The following is a 14,134-nucleotide window of genomic DNA, read 5'->3' as shown; positions in this document are numbered from 1 at the left end:
TTTGCATGTGGTGGTCCAGTTTTCCCAGCACCATTTATTGACTAGACTGTTCAAGAGTGGTTTCTTTGTTTTTTTTTTTTTAAGATTTATTTTTTTATTTATGCATATAAGAACTGGGGTCTAGGCCAGAGGTGGGGGAGTGGTGGTGAGAGGATTCACCAGAGACAGAGTGGGGAGCAGAAAAATGTGAATTTACCAAAATCCACTGCTGAGGGGAGCAGTGGGCGAGACAGGAGAGGTCTGCTGTGCCATGTGGGTAGCTCCCTGACCAGGGATCGGACTCATGTTGCAGTGGCTGCTGATAGCTTAATAGTGCTGAGACTTGTGCCACCAGGGAGGCCCTGGGTGAATATCTTTCCACACTCTGATTTTAGAGGAATTATGTGCCTTCTTAAGCTGTTGGCTTCTAAAAGCACTTTTTTATTCATTTTACACACCCAGTCGGCCTTGGCATTCCTCAGATGTAGCTTTTCTAGAGTTCTCTAGTTCGTGAGGATGCTTGACACTTGGCTTTCTTAGACACAGCGTGTTCTCAGACTGTAGTTGAGCTACATGATTCTCACACTTCCCATTTCACTGTCTGCACAGACATCATATGGTAGAAAGGATTTTATCCACTCAACTTCTGAATCATCCATCTGTGTAACTTGTTATGTTACAGGCGTGCACAATTTTCATCAAGAAATAATTCAACAGATGTATTCTCTAAAACATGATTGAGATTTTGCCTTCTTCTGTCTTGTTTTCTGGGAGTCAATCCCCTCATTGAGGATTTGCCTAAACTAAATGTCCTTATTTTTATTTTTTTTTAAAAGATTTATTTATTTATTTATACAAGCACTGGGTACAGTCAGAAGCATGGGAGGGTGAGAGAATTCACCAGAGCGGGGTACAGAACAGGCAGACGGACACTGCTGAGGGGAGCAGCGGGCGGCAGGAGAGGTCTGCGCGCCATGTGGGATCCTCCTCCGGTGGCCGGGGAGCAGCCGGGGATCGAACCTGCGCTGCAGAAGCTGCGGGCAGCTTCGCAACCAGGCGCTCAACTGCTGCGCCACCGGGGAGGCCCTGCTGTGTCCATTTCTTCTGTAATTCCTTAATGCATCTCCTGGATCTAGAACACTCATCTCTTAAGTGTGAGCCTTTCATCTCTTTATCTCCCTTTCCTCGAGAGTTTAGAATAATTCCTCCGACGTAAGTTTTACTGCCTGTCTTTGTAGTTTAGAATTGCATAAAATTTTGTTTTCATTTGAAAACAACCATTCCTGATCCACTGTGCCTTTTTCAGAGAGTTGGCATTGCTGCACATTTTGTTGGGAATTAAAATTAGAGACTAGAGTTTTGTTTTCTGCTCTAATTCCGTAGAATGAAGTCCTTTCAGAATGCTAAATCTTTCCATTTATTCACTGATTTAATGGAATTTTTTTTTTTTTTTTTAAAGATCGGCAGGGTCACCCTGCTCCAATCTTTTAATTCCAAATGAGAAAGAAAGTGGGAAGTTGCCATTTTTTGTGTGAGACCCGGGGAAGTTCAATCCTTGGCTAAGCATTTGTTGTTAGCCACCCTGTAAGCAAGCACCAGTGGGTGTTTTAGGTATTTACTGTGGGGTTGTAAATTGCTCCCTGGAATCCCCAGCTGGGCCAAGCAAATTGTTCCATGTTCACTGTGACAGCTGGAAGTCACTGGATGCATCACGACCCTTATCTGAGTGAGAAACCACTGCTATTGCCTCTTCTTTAGTGAGCATGGGTGCGAGAGAGACGCCACAAAGGCTGTCATCTCTGACACAGAGCCTGCCTTTTTTACCTGCTGTTCAGTTTGGAGGGCGTCTTCATGGGCTCTGGTGCGGCGTCCCACTGACCTGCATTGTGGGGTGACCTTCACAGACTGCGGGAGGCGTGGACTGCCCGGTTCCTCCTGCCCTCAGTGTCCCCATCTCGCGTGCCCCAACACCCTCCCCAGTTCTCCAACCCTTAGAAATGTTTGTTATTTTGGTGGAATTTGGGGAGACTCACATTGTAATCTTGAAACAGGAGTTCCTTTGCTACGGATGACCGTCTGATTCACTGTCACATAAAGTGGAGAAGGAATATGCAAGCTATTTCAACAGGCTAACCCAATTTTCTCCCCTCCCAACCCAAGTGCCCTTCAAAGAAAGATCTTTGTTTTCAATCATGTGCACCCAAAGCACACAATTCTCAGTGATTTAAAGGAAAACAGAATTGGGGGATGGTTTCGGATGTGGCTGTTAGTGGTTCTTGCTTAAGGGAACAAAACCACCTGAAAACAGCCTCGGTCCCCAAAAGAGTAAATGCACAAAAAACCTTGAAAAAAAAAAAAGAGTCCACAAATGTAGTAATTTAATGTTTCATTCCCCAATGCAAAATGCTCAGAAACTAGGCTCACCACCTGACCTTGCCTGCATGCTGTCAAATCATGAAAAGGTGGGCAAAGCGCACCCAGCATGGCTTGAGGCTGGATAAGTGAGATGATTTGACTGTTTCGAGAATGTTGAACCGCAGAATCAGAATCTCATGCACATGCTGTATACCCTATGAAGAGCTCTGAAGCTCCACCACAAATCACCACCCAGGCAATGTCTTAGAAAATTGGCCAACAGGCCAAAGTTATGTCAGGAAAAGTTTGTAGGGATGCAGGTAGGAGACACAGTGTCCCCCATGCTTGTGTGTGGAACACAGAGCTAGCTAATCAATTGCCAAAGAGACATCCGTACAGGGAGAGTGGGGTGACAGGTCTCACACCTGCCTCTCGCTGCTGAAGTGAGCTCTAACAATGGTAACCAAACAGCTTTGCAGTAATTTTCTATTTGAAAATTAAACCATTTAAAAGGAACAACCTAAGATGTGGGAAGCAATGAGGAGGAGGGGAAATAAGAGAAATACTTCACATACTATTTAGTTCTCCTTTGTCTTTGAGGTTCTGTGTATGATCACGGGGTAAGATGTGGAGGGTAATGAGAGCTGACGATGGAAAGTTTCCTTAGGATTTCTGATACAGCAAAAATGTCTTAAGGTCAATTTATTATTTAATTTTATTTTTGTGTAGAACTGGAGTATAGGCCAGAGGTATGGGGGGGGGGGGTGAGAGGATTCACCAGAGACAGAGCGGGGAGGAGAACAGGCAGACTGACTGAAGTACACTGCTGAGGGGAGCAGCGGGCAAGACAGGAAAGGTCTGTTGTGCCTGTGGGTCAGCTCCCTAGCTGGAGAGCGAACTCAGGAGGCCACAGTGGTGATAATGCAGAGACCTAACCCCTAGGCCACCAGGGAGGCCCTTTAAGGTCAATTTTAAATGTTTTGAATTTTGAGTATTTTGACAGTCAATTTCAAATATTCTGTGTAGGTCCTGTTTGGAACCTGCTTATAAAAAACAAAACAAAAAAAAAAACCTGTGAGACTACTTGGGAAATTTAACACTGGGTATCTGATGCTAAAATAGGCGATGAGTATGCTGTGCTTATGTTTAAAAAAGGTTTATTTAAAGAATTGTTGGGCCTCCCTGGTGGCTCAAGGGGTTAAGCACCACACTATGAAGCAATCTGCAGCCTCTGCAGCGGCCGGCCAGGGAGCAACCCACATGGTGAGGCAGACCTCTCCTATCTTGCCCTCTGCACCCCTCAGCAGTGTGCTTCAGTCAGTCTGCCTGTTCTGTTCCCCACTCCGTCTCTGGTGAATCCTCTCCCTCCCTGCCCCCCGTATCTCTGGCCTGTACCCCAGCTCTTGTATTCATATTTTTTTTTTTTAAGATTTTTATTTACTTTTATACAAGAGCTGGGGTACAGGCCAGACGGGCGGGAAGGTGAGAGGATTCACCAGAGACAGAGCGGGGAGGAGAACAGGCAGACTGACGAAGTACACTGCTGAGGGGAGCCGCAGGTGAGACAGGAGAGATCTGGCACGCCATGTGGGAATCTCCCTGGCTGGCTGGGAATTGAACCCACGCTGCAGAGGCTGCGGACAGCTTCACAGCGCCGCGCTCAACCTGCTGCGCCACCTGGGAGGCCCCAAAATAAATACATCTTTAAAAAGAAAGAATTGCTATAATAGTTGGGGTGTCAAAATAATGGGTAGGAATAGAGATGAAATCGGGTTGCTTACACACAGACAATTTTGGAAGCTGGTTAGTGTGGGGATCACTATGGTTCTTCTGTACTTGCTGATGTTTGCAATTTTTAAAAATATTTTAAAAAATGCAGAGGAAATGATTTTGACTTTGAATGTGCTTCATCACTGAAAAGGCTATTATGATTCATCTGTGCTGATTTCAGTGCACAAGTTGGGAGAGCGGACTACAGACCCCCTAGCATAATGAAGAGTTAGGGCCTCTATTTATCTTTGTCATTTGTAGCTAGTAATTTCTAAAGACAAAAAAATGCTCATTTTTGGTAAGCAATGTATTGAAGTAAAATGAAAATGTTTCCAACAGTCCAGCATTTTATATAAAAATAGCTTTCATGTACATTTGTCCAACTTTTAAATGAGGGTAAGGAACACTGACACCCCCAATCCCACATTACTACATGTGCACAGGAACAGAAATGGAATGAAAGATCAGGTTTCCGAGAGAGCATTATTTCAGGCCAGGAACAAGTCAGTGTTTGGAAGCAGGACTAGTTTGATACTGTAGATTACTTCTAACTCTACAAAAAAGATGCAGAATGTATTATTTGCTTTCAGTTTATTAATTTCTTTTGCAGGCGTCTTTGACTCCCCGAATATGGACTGTCTGGAGGTAAGTTGCATGCATAGCCTTTATATATATATATAAAATCTGGTTCCCAACATACACAGAAATCTAAGAGACCTTATGAATATCATGTTTAATAAGTTCTTGCTGTTTTAATGAAGAACGTGATCGATTCTTTCACAGTGGGGAAACATGGACACTGGGTGTCAGTATAAATAAGAATTCGGAATTGTTTGGTCTCAAAGCAACTTTTCATGGCTTTAGAAATCAGAGTCACCATTTGATTAATCTCCGAAGCCCTCGCCATGCAAAACTCTACTTGTATTACATATCTGGGGATACAAGTAATACAGGGGAAAAGAACAGATGTCCGGTGAATGTGAAAACGTCATCACAATTAGCTTGTACAGCAAGAAACTACTGTTGATTCATTCAAAAAAGATACAGTAGTGGTGCAACACAGACAGTGCCCAATTTATTGATTTGTTTAAAGTAACATTTCAATTGTCATTTTTCTCTACAGATATACAGACACATATTGTAACATGGACTCATTCAAAGTCTGAACGATTACAATATTAAAATAAATCAACTTTAACTGTAAAGGGACATCTTCACATTCCAGGATACATCTTTGATATTTTTAAAGAACAAAATTTCTATGCCTTATATTCTTGCTTTTTGTTTATACTGTCAGACATCACTATTACCTTTTTAAAATACTATATAAAATTGAGTTGCCACAGCAAGTTGGATATGAGCCCTAGAGAGCTGTGACAAAGCAATGACAAAATGTAAGGAAACATTGACTTCTTTTAATAAGTAAAAAGTACTTAAATTGAGACCAGCTCCTTAAAAATTATTAAACTGCTTATCACACTTCCCATTTCTTTCAGGGAAATAAACAAACAAATTAGCAACACTTTCCCCACCATCGTTAATCTGCTCTAAAACTACACTTTGTACAATGCATTTCTTTTCTTTAAAACCCCTTGTCTCTGAGCTCTCCCAAACAAGGTCATTATTCATATGAAACATTTTGCCATGCCTAGAAAGTTCCTGGCTCCTCTTACCAATTCAAACTTTTAAGACCTACTTCAAAATTTAAGGGCAATGTACTTTTTAATAAAACGGCAAATGTGCTTTCTAAAAACCCAGTTGACAAGACAGTGAAATAATGTAAAATGTATAGTCAGGTATATGTGTTACCAGATACCACAAACTGGTCATATTTTAATATTTTTTTTTTGTTACTAAAAACGAGAGGTGCAGGCACTGATCCTAAGAACAGAGGCACCTCACCAGGCGTCATCCAATTTATATCCTGCCACTTCCATGTCAATTGTCTGTACATATCCATCCTACTTAGGAGATCCTTTTCAAAAGGCAGCTTTGACAGCTGACTGAATTCTTGTTCAAACTGGTCATAGGCAAGAAGTAGTCTCTATATGGGGCATAGTTAAATATGTCAAATAATTTTGCTTATTTAAAAAAACTGAATACAGCCTATGTTGACATCTGAAACTTGTGCATAACCAGAAATGAACATACAAAAACGTCCCTAAGATCAATCTCTGGTGTCTCATATCCCACCCTCTCCATCTATCGATCAAATAGAGTGGTTTCTCATTTTCCTGGCAGGTGAAAACAATGATTTACTATATATCACCAAAGGACTGGAACCATGCATCTACTGTATGATAACAGCTTAGTAACCTGGATGTATGTTCATGCAGTAGTTTTAAAGTCTTCTATATGGTTTGATTAAAGCATCATACTGTTTTCATACATGCTACTTTCATTCCTTACTGAGAAACTGCCAAGTTAATTGCTGCCACTTCAGCGTATCACTAAGAATACTGGTAAACCTTGAGCTAGAACACCAAGCAGTATATATATTTTTCCCCTAATTGTTACTTAATACCAAGTGGGGTTGACCATCACTAAAGAGATATGAAACCACACAAAGGCATTGGCATATTCCAGAACAGCAGGACTGACAGACTGTTATTGGAGACTGACAGACACCAGTGTTACAAAAGCCTTTAAAGAATGCTGTTTTCAGGTCAATGCTGTTAAGCCTGTCTGCTTTCTCGCCATTATTTTCACAGTTTTGCCACAGTTGTTGTATGAGAGATGTTTTATCAGTGTACATTACACAGCCACACTTTGTGAGACGAGTGGATATAATAGTTCAGGGAATTTTCCACATAGGAAAAAAAGGTTTTCAAAGCTGTAGGTAGAGGGTGAAATGATGATTTGGATGGACAACTACGATGAGTGTTATGCCTTTGGTTTCCTTATGCTATGAAGTGTGCAGCTTGTTTTTCCAGGTCTGCCAGAGACGGCTGCGTCAGAGTACAGTGCCGCTTGACGTGTGCATGTTCTTGAGTGCAGGGGGCACCTGGTGCTGGAGAGTAAATATTCCTAAAGTAGAACCTCAGGTAAAATCCTTTAGGATCGGAAAACCTACCACTCTTATTGCTGTCTACATTCGCCCATATGAGGGGAAGGTTCCCAAATCCAATTCTGAGCTAGGGAGGAAGGTCAACAAAGGTGGGGACCTGAATTAAATGTGCTGTTTTTCAGTGGTGCACCCTAGTGGGCCAGATGATTTTATGCATTTTCAGTTTTTCACATCCTGAAGTTCTGGTTTCATAAATAAGGAGTGCTTTACTACATCACCTAAGCTACCTGAATGAACTCACTATTCTCTCACAAATACAGTATGTTAACTTTAAAGTTTCTTCGTTTCAAAGTCCTTTGTATTCATCTTCCTCTGAAACATAGTTCTTGACTAGACTCCTCTTCCGAAATAATGCAGTGTGCAACTTTATGCCATTGGCCAGCTGTCATCTCCCTCACGCTGCTTTAACATGTGCAAATAAATGTACATTGAACAGCTAATATTGATTTTTTTTTTTAGCTGAATTAGGGTTGTGGCACAAAGTATTATCTGTGCTGTAAACATCATTAATTTGTCACACAATTGGAAGGGGCGGGGGAAGACCCAATTGACTGCAAACGTTTCCTATAGAACTACAGCTGAGCTCAAGACTTTCAAAGTGAATTTTTGGACTGGACTTCAACTTGGCATACATTCATTGTGCTATGGGCAAAAGCACAGTTTTATGAGAAGGTCATTTATAAAATCATACTTTGTCAGGACTTGTTTATTTTTAAAAACAATGGCCTAACAGATGCATGCAGTAACTTAAAAAAAAAAACAAACTATTATGTGGCATAATTAGGTCTTAGTTACCAGTGTTGATACAGCTTGATGAAACATTGTACAAGCAAAAGGAATCTTAACACCTTTGATTGTACTTTCAAAGAAAGGGCATGATAATGCCTAATTCCTGACTGCTACAAATCACATTTTAAAAGATCTTGTTTATGTGTTTGAAATTACCCCTGAAAGAAGCAGCAATTACAGATACCCTTATTATTCTGCTGAAAGAAAATCATATGCTGGTGCTTTTTCCTGTCCTTCTCTTCAATAGGAAACAACAGGAGGAAGCACGGGGGAGCCTTGGTTTTCCAGAAAGCTGTGACCAAGTAAGTCTGCTCTGGAAATTCACAGTTTGTCTGCCTAAACTGTAACATGTCACACCATGAGTGAAAATTCTAGTTTACAAAATAAGGGCCACTCAGCAGTAACTTTAACAATTGGGATCCCACAGAAGAGCTCTTAACTGCTCTGTGTACATTCTTTCAGGAATGAATCCTTTCCCAGTTTCAAGTATCCCTTTCTCTCTCTCACTCGGCCATGAGTAAAGAAAGGGGAAAAAAAACCTCCCTATTTTTCGGTGAGTGAGCACAAGCGCTACGGTGTCGCTTCGCCTCCCCCCATGTGTCTGAAATGAAAAGGCTGGGCAGATGAACAGGTTCCCGAGGTTTCCTTTTCTTCTAGTGGGTGTTCAAACTTTCACTCTCAACCTGGTTCAGGCTCTTCTGAGTTCAAGTGTACCGTGGCATTTCACACTGCTCACAGCGGTTTAGTGCTGGGTGGTTCAGAAAGGTGCAGCTGTCACAATTCCATGGAGCCCCTTCATAGTCTTCGTCTCGGGGTTGTGTCCGTGGACTCTGTTTGGAGCCAGTTAGATGCTCTGATGGAAGTTAAGATTGAAAGAGAAAACGGTCTGAATTTTTTTCAAGCGTCATCTAGAAATTAACCCTCCTCCCCAATGTAAAGTCAATTACTTAACAGAGCTACTGAAATGCAACACTGAACAGGGAGGTTATAGATAGTCTACAGGTTTCTGTTTTGTTTTGTTTTTTAAGTAGAATTCCAGCATAGATGACCTTTCTTGTTCACAATGGTAGAGAGTTAGACTATATTCCAGCCCAAAGAAAATGCTGACAGGTTATATAGCATGTGAACTTCTGCCTCCTCTCTAACTTTGCTCTGACGACTTTAGGTGCCCCCCCCCCCATCCCTAGGTATGCTGGTGCCATGTTACACAGACATCTGATTGGAAGTGTTCCTTCTTGAGATGTTCATCCTTGATATTCACGTGTTAAATAATGGCTATGAACTGTCATTGCCATTAGCGAACCAAGTTTTCCTCTGACTGATGAGAAAGACAAATGAGCCTTCCATAAAGCTAAATTTATTCACTATGAAAGACTATCTTTTATTCTGATTCTTTCCTACCTTTCTGGTATTAAAATGTCCTGTAGGTATTAGTTTTTACATATACCTATACTTAATATGAAATGCTGGCAACTTCACATTGGTCTTTGAGATTAAAAAACCTTGAACTTTACTTTCTTCTGAGGTCCTCATTCTCTCTGGCCTTGTGCTCAAAAGGATTTTTGCATCAAGAATTGATTTGTAAAAAAAACAAAAAGAAAAAAAAAAAGAATTGATTTGTAAATACCGCCTTTTAAGAGCAGTCCCTATTGAAAAGTGGGGGGGTCAGTGAAAATAGAGGTCTAAGGATCCGGGATGGAATTTACCCTGGAATCTGGAGCAAGATCAAGAGGCTGGGGCAATCTACCTGCAAGATACTGGGAATCTTCACTGTGAACTGAAAACAAGATTAAGATCTAAGGTAAGCAAGCAGGTAACCCAAGAAACTGAGATGTGGGTTTTAATCAGTTACCATTTGGGGTTTCTCATCCACTGGCTATTAATGAGCTGACCAGACTTTTATCAATTTGTCTTTGACAAATGGCTGGTATAAACATTCCCCAAGAGGCAGAGAATTGAGTTTTAGAGCCTATATATTACTGCCTGCATAATAAGGCTCCGACTTAATCAGGAAGATGCCCACAGCCTTATAATAGGCTGCCAGAGTGTTCTTTAGCCTGTTCCTAAGATTATAAAAAGGCTCATTTTGTTTCACTGGCCTGGACTGTGACTTTTCACTGACATTGTCATCCACCTTGTATCTTCTGACTCACGAGTCCAAAACACGCACAGTTTAGGTTTTTTGTCTCATGTGGAGAAATGAAAGCATGCTGTTGAAGCAGTGTATTAGAAGAAAACATGTTCGCCTCCTATAGTACTTTTTAAAAAATCTAACATTTAAAAAATCTTTGCCTTATTCTGCTGGGTTTTAACCGGCTCTTAAAAACTCACTTTTCTAGAGTGCGATAAAACTCAAGATGTTAGCCTAAGGGTTTGCAGCCTATTACAGTCTGTCTTTCTGTGTCAATTCCAAACAAAGCCTTCCAAACTCCTCTTTCTAAAATAGATAAACTATAAGTCCTCTTTGAACCAATGAATTCAGGACACCTGGGGACTTCACTGTTAAGTACTCTGGGGGCGGAAAAAGATTTCCTTCCATACTCTTGAGTTTCTGGCTGAGACCACCCCCAGTAATAAAGCAGAAGTCAAATGGCATGTAGATCACTTCTTGTATACACAGGAGACACCCTGAAAAACTGAGTAAAACTTCCCCAAGTGGCCCAAGATACCACCTTCAATGTCCCCTTCAACTAAAGACAAAAGAAAGATGCCATGGGAGGTTATCAGGCTAAGTACAGGCAACACTGAGGGCACGGTTGTTATGCAGATTTAAAGGGGTGCCTTCTCCATTGACAAGACTCTCTGATTTAGAGTCATCCTCCTCTTCCTGGTGCTGAGAAACACTAATGAAGAGTACCTTCATCAATCTCCCGTACAAAAGGCTAATTTGGGGTTTTCAGAGCTCCTCCTGTGTCTGTAAGTAATCCTTCAGACAAAGGTGTATTTTGGAGTGACAATTTTCTGCTACTGATCACTCTGAAGTAACTCATCAAAAAAAATATTTAAAAGGCACCTAATTTATAATTACCTTTAATCCTAGAAAAAAAAATTGTTCATTGCACCATAGGGAAAGGACAATTTAAATAGAAGCATCTAAAACTCCAAAGACATTTTAGATGGCTCTCATATGATTTACAGGTGTGAGATCTTTTCTTTCTCCTGCGACACTGAAAATGTACATGTTTATAAACAAACAACTGAAACAAACAGGTTTTTCCTTTAACACTAAGTGGATTAATTTTAGCAGGCTAATTTTCTACAAAGATGAAAATCAACAGTTTAATCAATATTGTTTATGTGATGTAATAATTAGGATATGACGATAAAGGATACAACTAAAATTTTCAAGGGTTCTGGGCCTCCCTGGTGGTGCAGGGGTTAAAGACAGCGCTACTAAGCTATCACCAGCCAGGGAGCAGCCCACATGGTGCAGCAGACTAATGCCTCACCCACTGCTCCCTTCAGCAGTGCATTTCAGTGCATCTGCCTGTCCTGCTCCCCACTCTCTCTGGTGAATCCTCTCAACCCCCACCCCCGCACCTCTGTCTTACACCCTAGTTCTTGTATGCATAAATAATCTTCAAAGGAAAAAAAATATTTAAGGGTTCTAAAAGTTCTAAATATTTTTTCAAACACAAAGATTTTTCCAATAAGGGGAAATATGTTAAAGGAAAAAAAATAAAGGATGTGTTTTAAAACTATGAGATGTAGTTTTTTTAAGAAATTTATTTATGCTTGCAAAAACTGGGGTATAGGCCAGAGGTGGGGGGAGGGGAGGATTCACCGGAGAGTGTACTGAAATACACTGCTGAAGGGAGCCCCAGGGCAAGGAAGGAGAGGTCCCTGGCCAGACAGCTTGAAAGTGCTGAGACTTTAACCCCTGCACCACCAGGGATTTTTCCACCTTGCTAAATGACAATCAATTCAATATTAAGGAGAATTTAAGTGTGAAATAGAATACTTGCAGAAACTCAAACTGAAGCCCATGATTGTTCAAGAAGCATTAGAAAACTTCCGTGAGAAGATTTTTAAAATGATCTATTTGGCCTTGCTTTCTAGACACCATTACCTTAGAGATGATCTGTGCAATATGGTGGCCACCGAGCACTTGACACATGGCCACTCTGAATTGAGATGTGCTGTAAGTATGAAATATTACTGATAACTTTATATGTTGATCTAAAATGGACATACCTTATACACTGATTTCACTTGTTTACTTTTTTAAATACGGCTTCTATTGGACAGTAAAGCCTTAGGAACTCAGCAGAGAGTAATTTTAAGTTGGGCTTTATTTCTAACTCTACATGGGTTACTACATGTCTTTGGACATTTTGCGCAAACTCCAAAAAAGTAAGTACAAACCATCTGCAGCTGCTGCCTGAGTGTCATGGACGTCTGCCTGTACTTTTGAGGTCACGCTAATTCTTCTGGCTTTCCTCTCAATTGTACAGGGATCTGACGAATCTGCGTGAGAAGTAAAACCAGGAATAAGGATTGAAGCTATTCATTAGCAAGCATGGACCGGCTCATGAGAATTTCTCACAGTATGTGCACAGTTGAATATTTACCTTTTCTATCACTTCATGTTACCTTCAGTTCTCCTGAGAGGGCAAGTGCTATACTTAATTCTGCTTCTAGAATTTATATAGAGCAGTGGTTTATACAAATGTTTCTTTCCACCTTCAATTATTTGGAACAAATGCTTTCTATTTCAATAGTTTGCTACAGTGGCTTAGGGGTACAAACTAAGTGACAGCATGAATATTACTGTGAAAGCAAAACTTGGGAGATTATACTTTAGCAAGCCCCCAATTAAGCAATAGTTGTTAGAAAATCATGGGTTGAGAGTACATTGTCCATGTAAGGCTAACCAAAGAACATACTACAATAATGATTAAAATTAAGCTACTGCAGTATTATCACTAAAAAGCAAAGACAGGAGCACTTTTGAAATTCCGATCCAACTGTAACTACTACTTTGTACTGATAACGCCTGCTCCCCCAATCATTTTGTAAATGGTAATTGCCGACGTGCAAAAGTCGAGTAGACACTGCAACAGTGGGCTTCAGGCATCCCAATTTCTTACTAGAACAGTGTTTGCTCATTTATAAATTCAGTAACCATTCTTCTTTACACTAAGTGAAAGTAAAAAGATCTCATGTTATTTGTTTGCCCTTAAGAACCAAAGGAAGGTCCTGCATTTTCTAATCAGTTCTGAGCCCAGATGCCATGCACTAGCACCAACCCCTTTTTGGAAATCACTGCTCCAGGATCCTATGTGTGGTTGTTTGGGCACTTAAATACTTGATTATCAAAGAGCAGGGTAGACAACTTAAGTCTCTGGAACCTAAGGAGGTAAGTTCTATTAAGACTTGTAAAGCATTCCTGTAGCATTATCTTCTTCCTCTTACTGATGTTTACAACAACCCTGCAAAAATACACAAGCTATTATCAGTATTTGGACCGATCGCTTTGCTGGTGTACAGGCTGCATGTGACCAAGGTCATAGGTGGCCAAGATGAGCAGGATCGGTGCTTCCAGTTTCTGTCTGAATTACCGACGACAGTGTAGGGAGAACTTTTTGAATCATCTAAGGAGCATCCCCACAATGCATCTACACAATGAGTGTTTGATACATATCTAAGAATTTTTTACTGGAATTCCACTACAACTGACTACCCAATATCAGCTTTAGCCAATTCTGTTAGAATTAAAAGAGCCTTTTTAGCGTAAAGGAACACTAATGCAAGCCCTCTCCCCAGATGAGCAGGACGCCAAACAGCAACCTCCCATCTCAAACACATGGTGCTGTTCTCAAAGGAAGAACCACATACCTGTAAAACAGACATCACCACTGCTAGAAAAGTGAGTATGTGGGCTCCTGGCAGCTGATCTATCACATTACCTCACGAAATAACTTTGTCAATTTTTAGGTTAAAAATTACACGATGAAATACAAAACTATACCACTTGATAGTTTTGACAAATACTTACACACCTGGGTAATCCAAATCCCTATGGAGAGTTAAACATTACCATCAGTCCAGAAAATCCTCGCATGCCCTATTGCCAGTTCCTCCCCAACCTCAAGTCCCAGAGACAACCACTTTTCTGGTGTTTTGTTTTTTTTTTTTTTAAAAAAACCATGATTTTGTTCTAGAAAATATATG

General features: G+C 40.8%; 1 protein-coding gene across 1 annotated transcript in view; it reads right to left on the bottom strand.

The window, feature by feature from the left end:
* Positions 1–7,575: 7,575 nt before the first annotated feature.
* Positions 7,576–14,134, bottom strand: part of TAB3 (TGF-beta activated kinase 1 (MAP3K7) binding protein 3) — a 48,359-nt gene continuing 41,800 nt past the window's right edge. Inside the window, exons 7-8 of the mRNA XM_037512562.2 lie at positions 12,326–12,427; positions 7,576–8,813 (exon numbers count right to left, since the gene is read on the bottom strand). Of these exons, the coding sequence (XP_037368459.1) occupies positions 8,665–8,813; positions 12,326–12,427 (251 nt within the window). The 3' untranslated portion in view covers positions 7,576–8,664. The remainder of the gene's footprint in view (positions 8,814–12,325; positions 12,428–14,134) is intronic.

This window comes from Talpa occidentalis, unplaced genomic scaffold (assembly GCF_014898055.3).
Source record: "Talpa occidentalis isolate TD23 unplaced genomic scaffold, MPIMG_talOcc4v2.1 talOcc4.15, whole genome shotgun sequence".
Lineage (NCBI taxonomy): Eukaryota > Metazoa > Chordata > Mammalia > Eulipotyphla > Talpidae > Talpa > Talpa occidentalis.
Note: the sequence above shows the minus strand (reverse complement) of the source record. Positions and strands in the feature narration are given on the sequence as shown.